This window comes from Erpetoichthys calabaricus, chromosome 3 (assembly GCF_900747795.2).
Source record: "Erpetoichthys calabaricus chromosome 3, fErpCal1.3, whole genome shotgun sequence".
In the NCBI taxonomy this organism is placed as follows: domain Eukaryota; kingdom Metazoa; phylum Chordata; class Cladistia; order Polypteriformes; family Polypteridae; genus Erpetoichthys; species Erpetoichthys calabaricus.
In genome coordinates, this window is record NC_041396.2 from 37,690,043 (window position 1) to 37,709,722 (window position 19,680).

At 40.2% G+C, this 19,680-nt stretch overlaps 1 protein-coding gene across 1 annotated transcript; it reads right to left on the minus strand.

The window, feature by feature from the left end:
- Positions 1-565: 565 nt before the first annotated feature.
- On the minus strand, positions 566-19,451 carry LOC114647918 (ras-related protein Rab-7b-like). The gene is made up of 7 exons (XM_028796620.2): positions 19,295-19,451; positions 13,123-13,263; positions 12,817-12,943; positions 5,020-5,235; positions 1,896-2,021; positions 1,154-1,736; positions 566-819 (listed from the first exon to the last, which is right to left on the minus strand). The coding sequence occupies exons 2-6, from the start codon at positions 13,164-13,166 to the stop codon at positions 1,641-1,643; spliced, it is 609 nt and encodes a 202-aa protein (XP_028652453.1). The 5' UTR covers positions 13,167-13,263; positions 19,295-19,451; the 3' UTR covers positions 566-819; positions 1,154-1,640.
- Between the last annotated feature and the right edge of the window lie 229 nt (positions 19,452-19,680).

The window sequence follows — 19,680 nt, forward strand, 5'->3', positions numbered from 1 at the left end:
TGTTTTCTTTGCGGTGACACACTAAAACACACCACTGTGCATACTACTGTGTTGTCTCCAGCACATTCAGTACATGGAAAGTCTCTGCTGTCAAACCCGCATCTCCTGCCTTTATCCATCAACTGCCTTATCGTAGTTTAGGACATACACACTTCCTGTGGTCTTTTTTTCACTAGAAATCTTTATTTAAATACTAAATGACAGACAGAGGCATGCAAAATTAATGCATGAAAATGCTTCCAGACAGGAACTAAATGCCTTTCTTCTGGTTTGAATGACACAGATTTTACTGGAAAGGAAACCCCATTTTTATCTCAAATTTATTTCCAAATAAACACTGAATTTTATTGCAAATTCAGTTATAGGCAAATTGTTTCTCATAACTAGTGTTGAACTGATGTGACATAAGATGACAATGATCCCATGATAATTTCTGCACCTGTATAATCACAAGACTAGGTTTATCACCTTAGACTTTCGGGTGCTCACTTAGATGATTAGGAGCCGATAATATGTGTGTGGTGCCAACTCTATATTTTAAAGAAATGGACAATAAAAAATTCCACAGTTGATCTTCCCTTTTATTTTCACTACATTTTCTTTGCAAATCTGAGGAAACATTAATAATAAAGTGCCAGATTGGAGCAGGTGTTGGTTGCAGGTATGGTTCAATGCTCCTTTGTTGATGCACTGGGCACGCTGGTATGCAGGGATGCTCTCTGCTGCACACTTGTGGCAGTACCAGTAATGTCTTCTTGTCTTCTCTACTGAAGATTGTTTGCCTTGCTGTTAATTTACATCATAATATTATACAGCCAGCTGTCACTCAGTCATTTCCGACCTGCTATATCCTAACACAGGGTCATGGGGGTCTGCTGGAGCCAATCCCAGCCAACACAAGAATGCAAGGCAGGAACAAATCCCGGGCAGGGCGCCAGCCCACCACAGGACACACACACCAAGCACACACTAGGGACAATTTAGGCTCGCCAATGCACCTAACCTGCATGTCTTTGAACTGTGGGAGGAAACCGGAGCACCTGAAGGAAACCCACCCAGACATGGGGAGAACATGCAAACTCCACGCAAGGAGGACCCGGGAAGCAAACCCAGGTCTCCTTACTGTGAGGCAGCAGCGCTACCACACAGCCACTTGTAACTTTTATTATTCTTTATCACATGGCCTTAGTGGAGGACATGTTTCACAGAGTGTTGAAGACTTATCTTTCCAATCCTCCCTCACCTATTCTGTTTAATTTCTGTTTAGGAACTCTTCGTTCATTAATCCTTTCAATCATGTGAGGTATCACACAGTTTTAGTGAAGAAATGAAGCTCCCATCAAACCTGTAAAGCAATCTAAACAATGTGCTGCAAAATGGCTTTCATAGTCTCTTCATTGAGAAACATGTTCAAAGTGCTTCATTTGATTTTCTTGAAGGCAGCTTTCTGAAAAATGAAGCACCTCATGAGCCTGAATGTCAGTAAAGTGTGGTCTCCCTGCCGTGACCTGGTGGTCTCCACTCTACAAGAGCTGAGTAAACTCCTTTGTCTCCTGTGCACAGTAGCATATTCCATGCACAGCCTTTATAAGTCAATGTCTTGCAGAGAATGTCTCTGGGCACTCCTTTAGAAACCTATATCAGCAGCATTTCTTCTTCTTTTTGTGTTTCCTATCATCCTTTTCTGATTTCAGCTTGATGGATTCTGTGAGGTAGCTCTCTGTTGGCTCCATGTACTGTCAAAGGAAGAGAAAACTAATGAAAGGCTTCATATTGGGACAGTGAACAACCCAAACAGTGACAAAAGATAGAAACAGCATGACAGGGTAGTCACAACTGCAGCCACCAGGCCACTTAGGACACTCTATTAGCAGACATTAGTTATTTCAACTTACCTTAACCAGGGCATTCTGAATTAGGGTCTCAAAGGCTAGTTGAACATTAATGTTGTCCCGGGCACTCACTTCCAGATAAGGAATACTCCGCTGCTCACACCAGTCCGATGCCTGTCGAAATGAAACCTGTAGTGTAGACAAGAAATAATAATAAGCAGGGATAACTTCTCCCTGAAGTCAAGGAACATTACCCGCGGGCTTAATTTTCCTCATTTCAACTAGTGGATCTTATTAAATGCACTTGGAAAGTTTCTCAGATATACTTACACAATTTCTAAACTAAAACTAAAACTGGTGGGCTTTTACCCAACTTGAAAAAATAAATCTAACTTATGGCTTAGTATCTGTTTCTCATTTTGCCTCTAGTAGTAGAGTGTTGTATCGTGTTTGCCGTTATGGATGCAATGAGAAGTGAAGCAAAATGACACCTTTTATTAGCTAACTAAAACAATTACACTATGTAAGCTTTCGTGGAAGCTCAGGCTCTTCTTCAGGCAACTTGTAACCAAGCATCTTGCCAGAAGAAACGGCTTGTGCTTCCTCGAAAGATTGCTTATTGTATTTGTTCTCGTTAGCCAATAAAAGGTGCCATTTTGCTTCATTTCTCATTTTGCCCCTCTAAATTAAAAGGATTTCTCATTTGAACATCATTTTCATTTTTTTTATTTCAACTAGTGGGACTTTTTATATGAACTTGAAGAGTTAATTCAATAAAATTTGATCGGCATTCAGCTATAAATGACAGGCCTGCCTCTAACCCGATAAAAACGTCTCATCTATGCTTAGTATCTGTTTCTCATTTACCCTCTCTAAATTAAACACATTTCTCATATAAACATTTCTGTTATTCAGAGTTTTTATTTAAACATCAAGATTTTTTCAGGTGTATTCCGATCAGGTTAAACTGAACCTGATGGACTTTTCTCATTTTCACATTTGAATAAGTGTAATATGCCGTATATTATTTAAAGGACTTTTCAACTGTACTTAAGAAACATGCCACTGAATCTGATTTTACACTCTCTAAATTAAAATGACTTCATATCTAAATTTCACTTTCTGCTTCTGAATTAAATTAAACAAATGTCTTAAATTAAGTTGAAGAGCTTCTCACAAACATGTGTCGAATAACTACTGAACATGATAGTCCTTTTACAAAATAAAAAAGGACCTAATCTTTCTTCTTAGCGTGTTTTTCTTTATTTGCTTTATTGGACTTAAAGAGAAGTTTAGCTGAACTTGTAAATCATTTTATTGCTCTTGATTAACCTCTCTTCAAATTTAAAGAATTTTTCATTGCATTTCTATTACTCAACTATCCATCCATTTTCCAACCCGCTGAATCCGAACACAGGGTCACGGGGGTCTGCTAGAGCCAATCCCAGCCAACACAGGGCACAAGGCAGGAACCAATCCCAGGCAGGGTGCCAAACCACCACAGGACACACACAAACACACCAAGCACACACCAAGGCCAATTTAGAATCGCCAATCCACCTAACCTGCATGTCTTTGGACTGTGGGAGGAAACCGGCGCACCCGGAGGAAACCCACGCAGACATGGGGAGAACATGCAAACTCCACGCAGGGAGGACCTGGGAGGCAAACCCAGGTCCCCAGATCTCTCAACTGCGAGGCAGCAGCGCTACCCACTGCACCACCGTGCCGCCCCTATTACTCAACTACACTAGAGAAATTTGTGAGAACTTGTTGTTTTGAAACCTAACTTGAAAAAGTGACGCTGAACTCAATGGGCCTACAATTTAAATAAAATTCCCATCTGAACTCTATTGTCTAAAAACCTTGATCAGTTTGACAGATTTTTGGATATTCCTAATTTGTCTCCTTTCAAATTAAAAGTCTGAATTAGTGTAAGACGCTGTAATTTGTGCTGTTCATAAGAAATTTAATGATTTACTTAGAGAAAAGCCAAGCAAAATGACACCTTTTATTGGCTAACTAAAAAGATTACAATATGCAAGCTTTCGAGGCAACTCAGGCCCCCTCTTCAGGCAAGATGTACTCGAAAGCTTGCATATTGTAATCTTTTTAGTTAGCCAATAAAAGGTGTCATTTTGCTTGGCTTTTCTCTACATTCATAATGGCTAACACGGTACAACACCCTAGTACTAATTATTTACTTGAGGTAGAAGTACATAATAAACTAGAATTGTTTGGAAATATTTGAAATGTTATAATGTGTGCTTCAGTTTAAATATTTAGAGTTCAAATTATCTCAGCTGTAATAGAATTTTGACATTTTTCACCCTCTGATAGAGATCCATAGAGAACGTGATCCCAAGTAATGGATTAAAAATCACAAATAATATCATATTTGTAATCACTGACCTTGAAATAGTCAAAAATGATCACCTAAGTGTTTATATTTGACATTATTAACTTACTGTGAGTTGCTCATAGAAGGCCAGGACCACAGATAATGAATCAAACATCAATAATATTATCTTATTTGTGATCAGCGACCTCTAAACAGCATAAGCGATGCTGCATGTGCCTTTAGTACTGATTCCCATTTTTTTTAAGTTTTGTGAGAAGGGGTAACTTTGACCCTTTGTGTCCCATTAGGGGGTGAACCCCTGGGGTCAGCTGATGTGTCTTGCACAACATCAAGTACTTCTGATCATGTTTGCTGCAGACACCTATTGATTTAATCTTTATCATAAAGGTGTAATTTCCTGCATTAAATATTTTTATTTATTACTTACCCCATGTAGTATGTAGTGGTGGTCTAAAGAAATTTTTAATCTTATGTTTTTGTGGGAAAAGGACAGAGCAAAGTTTCTGATTGAACAGAACCCAATACAGACCAATGCTGGCCAATGGCAAATGATGTGAAAAAATCTCATGTTACTCGTTTCTAATAATCCAAGTATCAAGTCATCCATTTGTTTGCTCACAATGTGCAAAATGATTGTATTTGTAGGTAAAATATTGTCAAATAAATAATGAAAGTAGTCCACAAACAGGAAGCCCCTTCACACAGGGAATTTTTTCAAGAATGTCTCCTCTCTGAAAAATATAACTTGTCTTCAAACTATAATTACTCCTTCTTTTATTCCTTTATTTTCTTTGACTTCACAATGAGTTCTAAGAGGAAGATTACCTGTCTGTCTGGAATGTCGATCTTATTCCCCAAGACTACAAAAGGGTAGCTGGCATCCTTAGGGATGATCTTTTCTTGGAAATCTTTCTTCCAGTAATCAAGAGCCTCAAAGGAATCTGTGTCAGTCACATCAAAGGCCAGGATACAACCATCTGAACCCTTATAGTAGGTGGAGACGATGGAGCGAAAACGCTCTTGACCTCCTGTGTCCCAGATCTGAAGACAAGAAGTTGACATTAGAGGAATATCGCAGAGCAGAAGCGTTTTTTTTTTTAAAAATTGCAATTCAGTTCTCATCAACTTATAAATTTTGTGTAGTACCATGGAAAAGAACTTTGGTCAACTACACTCTTAAAAGTACTGGTTCTTTAATGACACTTTACTGGGTTGTGTGCTCCTTGTAGAAACTTTGCTCAACTGAGACCCATTTCATTCTGGGAAGGGTTCCTTTCATATGAAATTGGTGCCATGGGCTTTGAAAAGGTCGCTAATATGTGGAATAAATGGAAATCTTTAATGAACAATAGGCTACCTAACAGGATACTAACAAATCAAGAAATCCTGAACTTAGCTGGGGTTATTTTATGCAGCAATGGTCCTTTTGAAATCAGCAACCTGTTGAAGTTTCACAAATTTGTTACATCCTCTTTACAGTATGAAACCTGTTACAGATCTAATAAATAAAGGTTCTTTCTGGAACCTTCACGTGGATGGATCTTCTGGGAACTATAACTGGTTCTGCTATGTTATCATTATAAAGAACCATTTTGGCAACTCTTTAAGAGTGCACTCATCTTATCACAGACAGTGAGGTCCAAGTTCATGAATATAGGTGGATATTTTGCCTCAAAAGGAAAAAAAAAGCAGAACTGAATCAAAAAATAGGAAGTGAAGCCAAAAACCAAACTCTTTAAACATGGAAGGGGTCAAAAGCCAGAGATTAAAACAAAACCAAAGTACCAAAACAAAAACATTAACCAAAAATTGTTGGTCAAAAAGAAACTCCCTAAAGACATTTAGAACTCACTACATGTACCACAAAGATTTGTTTTAAATATTCATAAAGTTCATAGCACCATCATTGTAAACAGCATTCCAGTCATGTCGTCACATGAAGTTGCTTCACATGGAGGCAACCCCACAATTCTGCCAACCACAAACGATGATGGCTGCTGATAAAAAACACAAAAATGGTGGAAACTGGTAGCAAAAACAAGATATAAAATATCACAATAAGAACAAAAACATTTTAACAATAAAAAAAACTTTTAAAAAAAGCCTAAGTAAAAAAAAACAAAAACAATTAGAAACAAATAAAGTCCAACGTAAAAACAATGTGTGGAAATATGACTAGAAGGGCTCAATGTAGAATCATAATGGATGGGACTCCATATTGATCATTATGTGAAAAGTTTAGTCCAGGAGCTGAGTTCTTATTTCATTAGCACAGTCTGGTCTGATGACTGCCTTTACTCTCACTCTTGAACAACAAATGAAGGTACCTGAGCTCTTCTACTTGGAGAGAGCTGCCACGTCACATTACACGATTTTTCTTTCAATTTTCAGCTGCAGGCTTCCTTTGTATATTGTTAGCAATTCGGTGGCAGTCACAGTTAATTCTATTGACTAGCAATCGTGTAGCCTGACATCCCCAGTGACTCCTTCCAACCAGTCTGCATCTCAGCCCAACAAAGATCAAGCAGGTTTGGCTGTTGCCTTAAGTTGTAGGGTTAGGCTTGTGTGTATCTGAGAGCTCAGCTGGAAATACAATGCGTAGAATGCAGGTACAAGCAATTAGGAACGTGGGTGTTTTGGACCTACAAACAGAACAGAGTTCTGTATATCTGATAGTAGAATAGAATGGGAAACAAGAGGGGAGACTGCAGTACAGTATGCAGGAGCATGGCACCTGGCCAACCGCAAAGTAGGTACGCTCCAATGTCAAATGTTGGCACTGAATCTGATCGTGTTCAGCTCTACAATGGCTGCCAAAGGTTCATTGAACAAATACTGAATCAAATGGGTGAATAGCTTTGTACTTGTAATTCATTTCGACCACTTTGCAGAGACAGAGAGAGTCTTTTGCTCTTCATTATTGTCAAAAAAGACAAATTAGATTCACTGTGATTGAATGTTGTACAACAATAAAATGTGAAAAAGTCCAAGGGTGTAAATACTTTTATAGGCACTGCAACCTGCTGTGCACTCTTATTATTTATTTTCATGTTAGGTCTTTCAGTAAATGACTACAAGTTCCAACTGTTCAATTACATCTGGCCAACAGTTTGTTTTATATCCTTACTGTTGCACAAACTGCTTTTAGTTGTCAGCAGTAGGACCCATTTTATTTAGGATTTTGTTCTGCAATTCTTTGTCCTCTGTTTCCAAATACATATGGTTTGTCAGTCTGTATAAAATCTTCAAAATGAGATCTACGTAATTGCTTTCTGCCGTGTCTTTCTATAACAGAACCTTCTCAAGGGTCTTTATTGCTTAAAGCTGTAGCAGAACTGTTTTTCTTAGTGGCTTGTTCAAGCAAATAACTTGGCGTCACACTGCTATTGAGTGAGAAAAATTGGATCAAGAGCCTTTTGGATTAAACTGCAGTGCTTTAGACACAGTGCCAGACCCTCACACACATCATTAGAGCAACAGACATACCCACATACACACACATGCACACAAACTTACATACTTCATCCAGGCTGGCACTGTGGTGTAGTGGTTAAGGCTCTGGACCTCAAACCATGAGGTTGTGGATTCAAGTCCTACTACTGACAAGTCACTTATCCTGCCTGTGCTCCATTTGGAATACCAAAAAGAAATGTAACCAATTGTACCATAAATGTTGTAAGTTGCCTTGGATAAAGTAAACAATAACTTATACATAAATGTAAATCAATTCATTAATAGACAGATATTGTTTGTTTCCACTTATGTTAATTAGTTTCCAGTTTGTTTCCTCTGGGTTTAAACAAATCTGCATCTTTATGTATATTAATTCATTTTTTAGTAATTTGCGAAAGCAATGCTTCATATCTTTCTGAGAGCTTGCACAGCATTCTGTGTCTGCACTCAGAGAAGAGCGCTATACAAAATAAACTAAAATGACTTGAATTCAATATATATAATATATATTATTAGGGCTGGGCAAGTTAACTCTTTATTATCTCGTTAACGCATTAATTAATTAATGCCGACAATTATTTTATCGCGCAGTTTTTGTTATTATTATTATTATTTTGAAAGATATTTTGATTTGACCTCGATTCCCTGCACCTGCATGAGTAGCGAAGAGCAAACAGCTTCTAATATGTCATGTGGATAGATACCAAAGTGAATGCTCAAAGCAAAATAATCCACGGATGACTTTTTTCTTATTATCGATGAATCGGACTCTGATTTGTTGGACTCCAATTTTGATGCAAGTGATCTGGAGATGTAGGCCGAAAACAAAAGTGAGGTACTGGCATCAGCTGATCAGTCTCCAGCTGACTGTGGTGCTGAACACATTGGTGTAGCGGATGAACCTATGGCAACATTTGCCTGGGAGGACGGACACTTACAATGACAGGAGGTACAAACCATATTGCGTCTCACTGCAACTGACACTCCCACGCACTGCAACTGACACCTCCACTCACAAAGACAGCCAGTCCACCATGCATTCCTGCTGGCCGTCGAGCCGCCCCCCTGCGCAGCCACTGCTGCTGTAAACTGCAAACAGGCGCTGACACCAGGCACAACAGGTAGCAACAGTCATTTTATGTTGATTTATGTGTGAAACCATTGCTTGAAACCAAAAACTGAGATTTTTTTGGAAAAAATATTAGACCTCAAGGAGTTGCTACTGTACAGAGACTATTAATGCTGCTCCCTGATAAAAAAAAAATAATATAATGATATAAAGAGGCCTTTAATGACCTCTTGGGCACAGCCATCAGCAGTGTGTCTGTTTGCAGAGAGAGTGTCGACCTCATCGAGAGGTTTACTTACCTTGGCAGTGACATTCATGTCTCTGGGGACTCTTCCTGTGAAGTCAGTAGACAAATTGGAAGAGCATGGAGGGTCATGAGGTCGCTGGAAAGGGGTGTGTGGCGCTCCTAATATCTATGCAAAAGGACGAAGGTCCAAGTCTTTAGAGTCCTGGTGCTTCCTGTCTTACTATATGGTTGTGAGTCATGGACGCTATCCAGTGACCTGAGACGAAGACTGGACTTCTTTGGTACTGTGTCTCTCCAGAAAATCCTTAGGTACCGGTGGTTTGACTTTGTGTCGAATGAGCGGTTACTCATGGACTCCCGAATGAGGCACATTACCTGCATTGTGAGGGAATGTCAGTTACGGCAATACGGCCATGTGGCGCGTTTCCCCGAGGGTGATCCAGCTCATAAGATCCTCATTGTTGGGGACCCAAGTGGCTGGACCAGCCCAAGGGGTCACCCACGTAACACCTGGCTGCGGCAGATAGAGGGTAATTTCCAGAGGGTAGGACTGGACCGCGTGTCTGCCTGGGGGGTTACCAACTGGGATTCTGAGCTGTTTCGACATGTAGTGGGTGCAGCAACACACTGTACCAGTGCATGCTCCCCAACTTGACTTGACTGATAAAAGAAAAAGTTTCTTCTGGTATCTGTTCAGATAAAAAAGAAAACTGATTTAGAAATGTTAGCTTGCTGTTGCTCGGAAGGTGCCTGTTATAATGTTCTGATCGTGGCTCTGGACTCTAAGGGTAACTTATTTTTCTATAACAAACTAGATAAAACATTAATGTTTTGACAGTGGCAAATAGCTTTGGTTTTACATTTGATTTGATTACATTAATGTTTAAGTTGAGATTTACAAGAAATATTTTAACTGTTGACCCAGGTTCGCTTCCCAGGTCCTCCCTGCGTGGAGTTTGCATGTTCTCCCCGTGTCTGCGTCGATTTCCTCCGGGTGCTCCGGTTTCCTCCCACAGTCCAAAGACATGCAGGTTAGGTGGATTGGTGATTCTAAATTGGCCCTAGTGTGTGCTTGGTGTGTGTGTGTGTATGTGTGTGTGTGTGTGTGTGTGTGTGTGTGTGTGTGTGTGTGTGTGTGTGTGTGTGTGTGTGCTGCGGTGGGTTGGCACCCTGCCCAGAATTGGTTCCTGCCTTGTGCCCAGTGTTGGCTGGGATTGGCTCCAGCAGACCCCTGTGACCCTGTGTTCGGTTTCAGCGGGTTGGAAAATGGATGGATGGATTTTAACTGTTACTATGTAAAGGGAATACTGCTGTTAAAAAGCACCTTATTTGTTTAAAGTGTTTGCAATACACTACTTTTGAGTTCATTATTGAATTTTGCACATAATGTGATTGTTGTGATTGTCTGTGATTAATCGCGATTAAAAATTTTAATCGCTGCCCAGCACTAAAATATATATATATATATATATATATATATATATATATATATATATATATATATATATATATGATGTTAGCAGATTGCTGGCCAAGCACAAGCGTTACCTGGTAGGTAACCACCCATAAAATCAGATTGTGACACAGACTACGGATGCCGTGAATGTAATTACCCCGATCTACATGCTGTCAAATAAACGAACCACACGCCGTGGCGCAACGTTAGGGGCATCGCCTCTGACGCTGACGTCCGAGGTTCGATTCCCGAGAGGGAGTGCAGTGGAGTGTGTACACCTGATGAGCCCAGAATGAGGGCGAAACACGTGTCGTGTACTCTTTGCATTTATTTGACAGTAAACTATTTCAACCATTCTATGATCTGCTCCTCACAAACTGAGGGCACCGTGGCGGATGTTAGCAGATTGCTGGCCAACCACAAGCGTTACCTGGTAGGTAACCACCCATACAATCAGATTGTGACACAGACTACGAATACCGTGAATATATATATATATAGATATATATATATATATACACACACAAGCATACAACTATATGCACACATGCACTCAGGCTCACCTTTATACACACATGCACACAACCATTTACACACATGTGGGCACACCCATATGCTGCCATGGGTACACACATACACACTCCCATATACTCACATGCACACACACATATATAGACACACCTTTATACACACATGTGCACAACCACATTCATACACGTACACACCCAAATACACACATATGTGCACATCCACATGCTATCAAGCACACTTCCATATACACACATGCTCACACACACACACACTTGAGCACACCCAGATAAACACATGCACACCCACATGCAATTATCTGTACATTCACATAAACACATGTGCACACCTTTCCTTTCATACACTTCCTAACCTGCACTGATCCCATGTGTGGTCCCATGGAGTTACTGGGAGCCTATCCCAGAAGTAAGGAGCACAAGACCCCATCTGTCTTGGATGGGATTCCAGCCCATTACATGACACCAGAACAATGGAAGTGCCCTGTAGCATGAAGTTTAATAGAAAAACCATACAAAAAAAAAGATGTGCCCACAAGTTCAAGAGAAGAAGATATTTGTGTAAAAAAAAAATACAATGCAAAAACAAATGCAAGTCATCACAAATATACTAAGAACCCAATTGTGCTTCACTCACTCAGAATATGGAACCAATTTAGAAAGCAATTTAAGATGGAAAATCTTTTATCTGTGGCACCCCTGCAAAAGAACCACCTCTTTCAACCCTCGCAAACATATCCAGTTTTTAATATCTGGAAAAGATTTGGGATTAAATTGCTCAGAGATCTTTATATAGACAATATCTTTGCATCCTTTGAACAATTACGTTCCAAATTCAACCTCCAAGCCACACATTTCTTGACTATCTTCAAATTAGAAACTTTGTCAAACAGAACCTGCCCGATTTTCCTCATGTCATACCCTCCACCATGCTGGAAAAAATACCGCTCAACTTCGAGGACTTAGACACCATTTCTGCAATATATAAAATTTTATTAGAGTCCCTTCCTTTTAAAGATCCAAGAGGACAATGGGAAAAAGATCTCTTAATTAATATATCAAAAAAGGGGTGGAAGGTAGCAATGCAGAGAATTCACTTGAGCTCCATATGCGCAAAAGATAGAATTACTCAACTTAAAATTATATATCGAGCTCATCTGTCTCACTTAAAACTGTCCAAAATGTTTCCAGGGCAAGATCCAACCTGCAAATGCTGCAACCAAGCTCCAGCCTCACTGGGTCACATGTTTTGGGCCTGCACCAAATTAACATCATTCTGGACCAAAATTTTTAAGTGCCTTTCAGACAGCCTTGGTGTCACAATCCCTCCTAACCCACTAACAGCTGTGTTTGGTGTTCTTCCAGATGGATTTGAAATGGAGAAGGACAAGCAAACTGTGATTGCATTCACTACAATTTGTTAAATTGGAAGAATCCTAACTCTCCTCTAATAAGTCAGTGGGAAACTGATGTTTTATGTTATTTGAAATTGGAAAAAATCAAATTCTCAGTTAGGGGATCTGTATAGAATTTTTTCAAAACCTGGCAGGATTTAACCATAATATTTTAGAATAAGAAGAAATAATTGTTTCTGCATTTCATTTCTTTCTCCATTTATCTTTTTTTGCCCTATTAAACTATTAAATTTAGGCATGTTTACAAGCCTTAAGTATTACTCCTTTGGCCATGCTCTCCTTCTCAGGGGTGGGGTTTGATTTTCTTTCAATCCTATTTCTTGTAAAAATTGATCTATATGTACGGAATGATTACAATAAAATTAATAGAAAAAAAAATACAAATACAAATACAAAAAAAGAAACCCATATCATCCCAGCCCTGCACGCACACACACCTGCAGCTTGATAGTCTTGTTCCGGATAGTGATGGTCTTCGTCAGGACGCTGGCTCCCAAGGTGGTGCGGTAATCTTCATAAAACTTGTTGTGTATGTACTGGTAGAGCAGTGATGTCTTTCCCACACTGCCAAGAGAGCAAGAGAAGGCAGTATAACTGACCTGAGCCCTGGCATCTTGAAGTACTCTAGTCAGCTGAACATACACCGGTAAGAAAACAAGTCCTAGGAATTCTCTGTGAGGGCAGGGGTGCCCCCCAAATTGTGCCCAGACTGTTTATTTTATACATAAGGTAATAATTCTTACCCCAGTGCTCCAAGAATGACAATCTTCAAATCAACAGTCTTCATGAAGAAACCTGGACAAGGAAATCCACGGCACCTCCCAGAGGTGAGTCTCAGAGGCTGCCTGATAATTTGTAGTCACAGTTGGCAGTCAGATGGAATTCTGCCAAACAGATGAAAAGAAGTGAGGCGTCATGATGTTGGCAGAGAGAAGCCTGAGCAAATAGGCTGATCCTCGGGTGCTGTGTCAGGAGAGCAGCGTTACAAATTAAAGCGGCTATTGTCCTGAAAAGCTAAAACAACAGCGGCTGCCCCTGCCTGCATGTCACCCCACCCACCAACATCACCAGCCCTACAAAAGGCTCCATGCAGCACAAGGTCAGCAGAGCAAAGACATCCAATGGATGAGCCTCGGTAGCCTGAGACTGGAAACAGAATGACATTTCAATTACACGGCAGACTTCACCCAGAAAAATGCCGTACTTCAGAGGGGAGCTTCTGTAACTACCACCTGCCTCACAGCTTGGGGAATTTCTGCACAGATTTGCATGTCTTCATCAAATGAAAATGTCAAGTAAGTAGTCACTGGAAGGGATTTTTTGGGAAATCACTTATATTGAAATCTGCCAGATATTCTGGAAGCAGAGCACTTCTCATTCCCAGCTGCTCTGCAACATTTGTGAGTTGTTCAGTCCTGCCTATGCAGCTCAATCTGCGATGCTGGCTGTCAAGTGTGGAGGTGTGTCCTCTCAAACACGTAGGCCTAATTCAAATCAACAAGGTAAAAGGCGACTCGTTGGCTGACAGTTCAAGCCCCAGGGAAGTTTTTGTTCTCATGGGAAAGTTGTGTACGTTTTTCTTAGGGAAGCACATATTTCTTGTGGGTGGAGGCGGACAGCTGCTGCAAATGTTTCTCGGGTGTTTTTAGGATTGACTTTCAATTCTAAGGAGAGCTTTGCATGTTGACTGATGACAAGTTTAGTATCTCAATGGCCTTTAAATCCTTTTATACAGCACCTCTCAAACAAGAACAGGCGACAGGAATCTTATCAGTAGGTGGAGAGCAGCAGGCTGTTTAGACAAATCTGAAGAACACGGTGTGGTGTTTTTCAAACAAAAGACTTTTGCATCCTCAAGGGCTGCTATTTAACACAGAGTCTGTTAAATTAAATTACAATTTGGATCCTTACTAGGTGATGAAAGTTACTTTCAATTACCTTCCTTCAAAGGAATGGATTCAGAAAGACATTATTGTAATTTTTATGGTGCCTTTTGAATGGAAACAGACTCTTGAAAGCTTGTGTGAGAGTAGAAATCCACTCACTCATTCATTCATTCATTCATTCATTCTAAACCAGATTATCCAGAGCCAGGTCACAGGTGCCTATCTCAGCTAACATCATGCAGGATCAATCTTCTGGAAAGGCCATCAGCTCATCACAGTGCAAACACACACCTCTCAAGGCCAGCTTAGCATCACAAACCCATCTAAATAGCATTACTTTGGACTGTGAGAGTAGACCGGAGTAAATCCAAATGGACAACATGCAAACTACACATAAAGAGCATCTGGGAGGATTTGAACCTGAGTTTCCTTGTTGTTCTACCACAGAACCATTGTATCTGCCCAAACACAGAAATTAATAAGCTATTTAACTCATTCTTGAATTTAAAGTATTGAAAGTGAGCAGTGAAATGGTTAGCATTGCTGTTTCATGGACCCAGAGTCCTGGTTTCAGTTCTCATAACTAGCTGAGGACAGTGTGAAACGTGCATTTTTGCCCTCTGTCTGCGTGAATTTTCCTCCAGGCCGTCCATTTTTTCCTCTCAAAACCCAAAAGACATGAAGGCTGGACTAATTGACAACTCTGACGTGGCCCTGTGTGATTGTGGGCATACATGTAAGTGGGTTCTGTAATGTATTGTTGACCTGTTCAGGATGGGTACCATCAGCGACTCCATTCTGAAGTACAGTAGAGCTTTGAGAAAGAATACAATGTTAAATCCATACCAATTAGTGTTGCTTCCCCACCAGAGAAATATCAGCACACCATTCACAGAACTCCATATGGGTCCTCAGACTTCAAGAACTTTAATACTGGATGAAGATCACTAGATCATCACGATTATTTTAAAGAACAATGTGTCTTCCATGAATTAAAATCCTGGAGTCTTACCAAATGGGGTGGCCACACAGATCTTTCAGTACGTTGAGTTTGGAATAAATGGTACCTCCTAGAAGCTTGTCATTTGGCAGAGATAACAAAGCTTTCACATAACAAAGTTTAAACGATAAACACCAGTGCAGCCTTTCCTTTGTATTGGCAGGCCATTCACATCATTTTATGTAACGTTTCTCCAATGTACACTTGAGAAAACTAGACAGCTCTTCTGATTGTAACACCTTCCAAATAAAAAGCAAATTTATGGAACCTTTAAGTAAGAAAAATTTGGAAGCTGCTAAAACCCTTTCACATATCACCTTCTGAACTACCTGCTGGAACTTTACTAATGTTCAAAATCAGTAGATGATTAATGCTCTTTTATATAGTGCCTTTGAAATAAATGCAGACTAAATGTTGCTTTACTGATGAATGGAAATCAGCAGGCTATTCTCATACAGTAATATTAAGTACACAGTTTCTTTCACAAACTCATCTCCTCAAGTAGATCACAGGGCCAAACAAATAATCTCACACAATATATTGGTTGGCCATCTTAATCTCTTATATAGTACCTTTCAAATAAAAACGCCAGTATGCATGTGACATATTTAAAGTAGAGGCTTGCCTGCAGGTAGCTGATTACCAGAGCGTTCATACATCCATCCATCCATCCATCCATCCATCCATCCATCCATCCATCCATCCATTGTCCAACAGGCTGAATCCGAACACAGGGTCACATATTATTGTATAATAATTTTAAGGTGAAGTCCCACCAGTTGAGACCCCACCAACTTAGCAAACCATTCAAATCCTTTCATATAGGGCCATTTGAATGCAAGCTATCTCTTGGAGTTTCTGAAGATGGATAAAGCCATTTAGATCCTTTTACATGAACTCTTGGGAGGTCACCTGTGCCCAGAGATCAGTAGGCTATTGACATTCCTTACATAATGTAACATTAACAAAGCCATCTGAATCCAATTCAGAGCCACTGAGGACCAGTGTCTATCCTGGCTACATTGGGCATAAGGTAAGAACCTTACCCAGAGAAGGTGTTGCTTCATCTCTGTGCCCACACACCCACACTCACATTGGAAGAACATACAAAGTCCTCATAGATGGTGACAATCCATGAGATATGAGCCCAATAAGTTGGATCCATAATGCCACCCTTTATATAACACTTTGAAATAAGTGAGCAGTAATGAAAAGATATCAGCGGGTCAATACAAGTGTTTTCTCTTGTCACCAAAACATAACAACTATTTGTTCAAAGTATTCTGGGGTAGCACTTAATATAAAAGATACCATATAAAATAAAGATTAACTGGCAGTGTCCTGTATTAAACCCTAAAGGAAGATCTACCTTCTCAGATTTGACTTCTGACAACACAGCTTATATGAACTGAAAGGAAGATACTGTATGTGTTCAAATTAAATTTATACCTGGAGAGGATAAGGAATACTGGTGGAGCACTAACACCAGCACTAACTGACATTACCATGCTGCCATCTGTTGGTACTTAGAGTCTGCTGGAAATACCCATTATAGATAGCAATGCTTACAAGCATTGGTGCTAGTGCCACTTTGCTTTCTAGAAGTAAGATAATCATCACTGACACCCCAAAAGAATCTTCTGGTTCCAGAATTATATTCTACAGGCCTGAATGCAGATCACAGTGCCTAAAATACTGGGTGATAACCAGTAAGAAGCATGCAGAACTAGAAAGGAAATAAAAATCCATCAATAACATCCTCATGTCTGCTTTACCCAGTTGTGGGTCAGAGACTTAACTAGTAGTTGCATTAGGCACCAAGCAGGAAACAGCCCCGGAAAGGTCATTCATGTACACAAGACTAATTAACTTAATTAATGTTTTGGGGATGTGGGATGAACACAACAACACTCAGAGGAAAGCCCATTCAAACATGGGGAAAACATCCAAACTCTACACTGACAGTCACTGGGTAAAAGATTCAAATCCAAGAAGTTAGATCCGTGAGGCCACATCGCTTCTCACTGTGCCATCATGCCACCTCTCCATCCACCCTATTTACATTCCATACATGTTTAAATTTAGTATCATGGTCAGACAGAGCCAAAGTCTATCCCAGCAGTAACAGGCCAAACCCAGAAACCAACCTTGTATGGTGTGCCAGTAGCAATAGATCCAGTGGTGATAAAGTATGTCTCCCACATCTGGCAAACTTTCATTAAATGAATAATGTTGGTCGCAGTGGGTGTTCCAGGTGGGTTGTCTGTGTTCATTGCTGAGAGATGAAGAGTAGCCCTTAATCTTTTTTCAGAGAAGGATAGGCTCCAGTTTCACTGCAGCCCTGCTCTGGATTAGCAAGTTTAGAAAATGAATGGATGGATGAATGGATAACTTCCCATAAGGCAGAAATAAACATCCATCCATGCACATATCCATCTGTTATCAAAGCCACACAATGTAGTTCGGCAGTACGGAGGCCAGAGCCTAAAGCCGATGCCACATTACGTGACTTCTAGTCGTTGGGTAAGTCAGACTTGCCGACTGCAGGTGCTGATCTAATTGCCAGACCATGCCAATTTACACAACTAAATCGTTGGACATGTCGCATACTGTAAAGAGACTACAAGCTTACTTTCCAGCACAGTCATGCCTGCTCCAGATTCTGGCAGCCAACAACGTGCTGCTTGACAGAGCCGGTGATGAATGAAGGGTTAATAGGAATGACAAGTTTATTCACAGTCTTGGTCCTGTTTTTTCTTTTACACATTCTGTCTTGGTTCATAAAACATGAGACAACAGAGAGATAAGCCTCTTTTCTGTTTGTCAGGTCCAAAACAGCCAGTGTTCCTTATTCTTTGTCACTGCATTATATGTATTGTACTTCCAGAGGGTTGTCACTTGTCATGCACACAGAGCCCACCTCTACAATTAAAGATAAAATCAAATCTGTCTGAATTTGTCAGAGTGAGTCTCAAACTAGTTGGAGTAAGGCACTGGATGTGTCACATTGCACAACCGGCCTTCAAAGGAGCGCACCAACTCACTACGATTGTATAAATAAACACTATGACTGAAAATCACTGGAAAAGACGTCTAACGTGACATAGCCTTTACCTCACTGATATAGGTATAAGACAGAAAGCAAGCTTGGAAGGTGTGCCAGTCGATTGGCAGCAAAACCAGAGTGCTTGGAGAAAATCCCATGCAAGACATATAGAGAGAATATGCCAACTCAATACAGACTGTACCCAGAGTAGAATTCCTATTCAAGATTCTAGTATTGTGAGTGAGTAGCACTAACCCCTGTGCTGCTATGTCAATCCCCAAAAATTAACACACTATTCAAAATGATTGAATAGAGCCTTTCAAAGTCACTGGAGATCACGTGGAAAGTTCAAATTATCTATCTATCTATCTATCTATCTATCTATCTATCTATCTATCTATCTATCTATCTATCTATGCTACTAAGTATGTAGTATGTTTCATATTAAAGACACTATATAAAAAACAGATTTGATTGTACAGTGTCTGGCTGTGATTATCAACCAAAGATCTTTAACATTCATCTCAAACATGGATGTCATATCTTGTTATTTCTCATTAATCTGTGGTAACACAATCTACACTTTTAGTTGGCTCCCTAGTTTACATTTGAACTTGCTATTTGGGTAGTGTCAAGTATCAGCTGAAGGCTGGATTGACTGCTGACATTGGTGTTGGAGTAGATACCTGTTCAACCAGTTTCTAGAAATGGTGGTGAAAATGTCACTTATTTAGTTTAGCACCTTTGCTTAAGGAAAATTGTTACAAAGTGACTTCTCAAAGTAATCCACATCAGGCATCTCCCAGGTGTCTGAGTCCAACAACTTCTGACCACACTAATCTTGCTTCACTCCTTGCTCCACCTACAGCCAGTTTTAGCAACATTAAGAAGAGTATGCCCCAATTTACCAATCCCTCCTCCCCATATGATATCCCATGAGCCCACAGAGAACACACTTTAACAAAGAACAAAAGAAGTCTCACCATTTAGCCTTGGCAGTCAGATCCCGACTGGCCCTGTCAGCAAAGGGAGAGGAAGAAATTGAGAGGCCACCTCCTCATCCAGCCTCCTGCATGCTGCCAGCCTTCGCGATCCGTGGCGCTCCTCCCTTTTGGCTTTCTACAGGGTTACTGAACTTCTGCCAGGAAAATACAGCATTTTCTTTTATTTCTGGTTTGTTGTACAGCATGAGGAAGGGAGGAGTTACATCAGCTTTCCTCTAACGCAGAGCCTCAGGGATTTCAAGTCGAGTCCTTGCATGTTCCTCTTTCATGCTTTCTGAAAATCTTTATTATTGAGAGTAACTTAAACTTGGGGCCTGCTGGTTGTCAGCTCAATCGGCCCAAAGAGCTGAGCTGTATCTTTCAGC

Bases quoted from the DNA above. Each gene is read 5' to 3' on its own strand.
- LOC114647918 (XM_028796620.2), bottom strand. From the start codon at position 13,166: ATGAAGACTGTTGATTTGAAGATTGTCATTCTTGGAGCACTGGG. The intron at 12,944-13,122 runs GTAAGAATTATT...CTCTCTTGGCAG, and splicing joins GTCATTCTTGGAGCACTGGG to TGTGGGAAAGACATCACTGC. The intron at 5,236-12,816 runs GTGTGTGTGCGT...TCTTGTCTTCAG, and splicing joins ACAAGACTATCAAGCTGCAG to ATCTGGGACACAGGAGGTCA.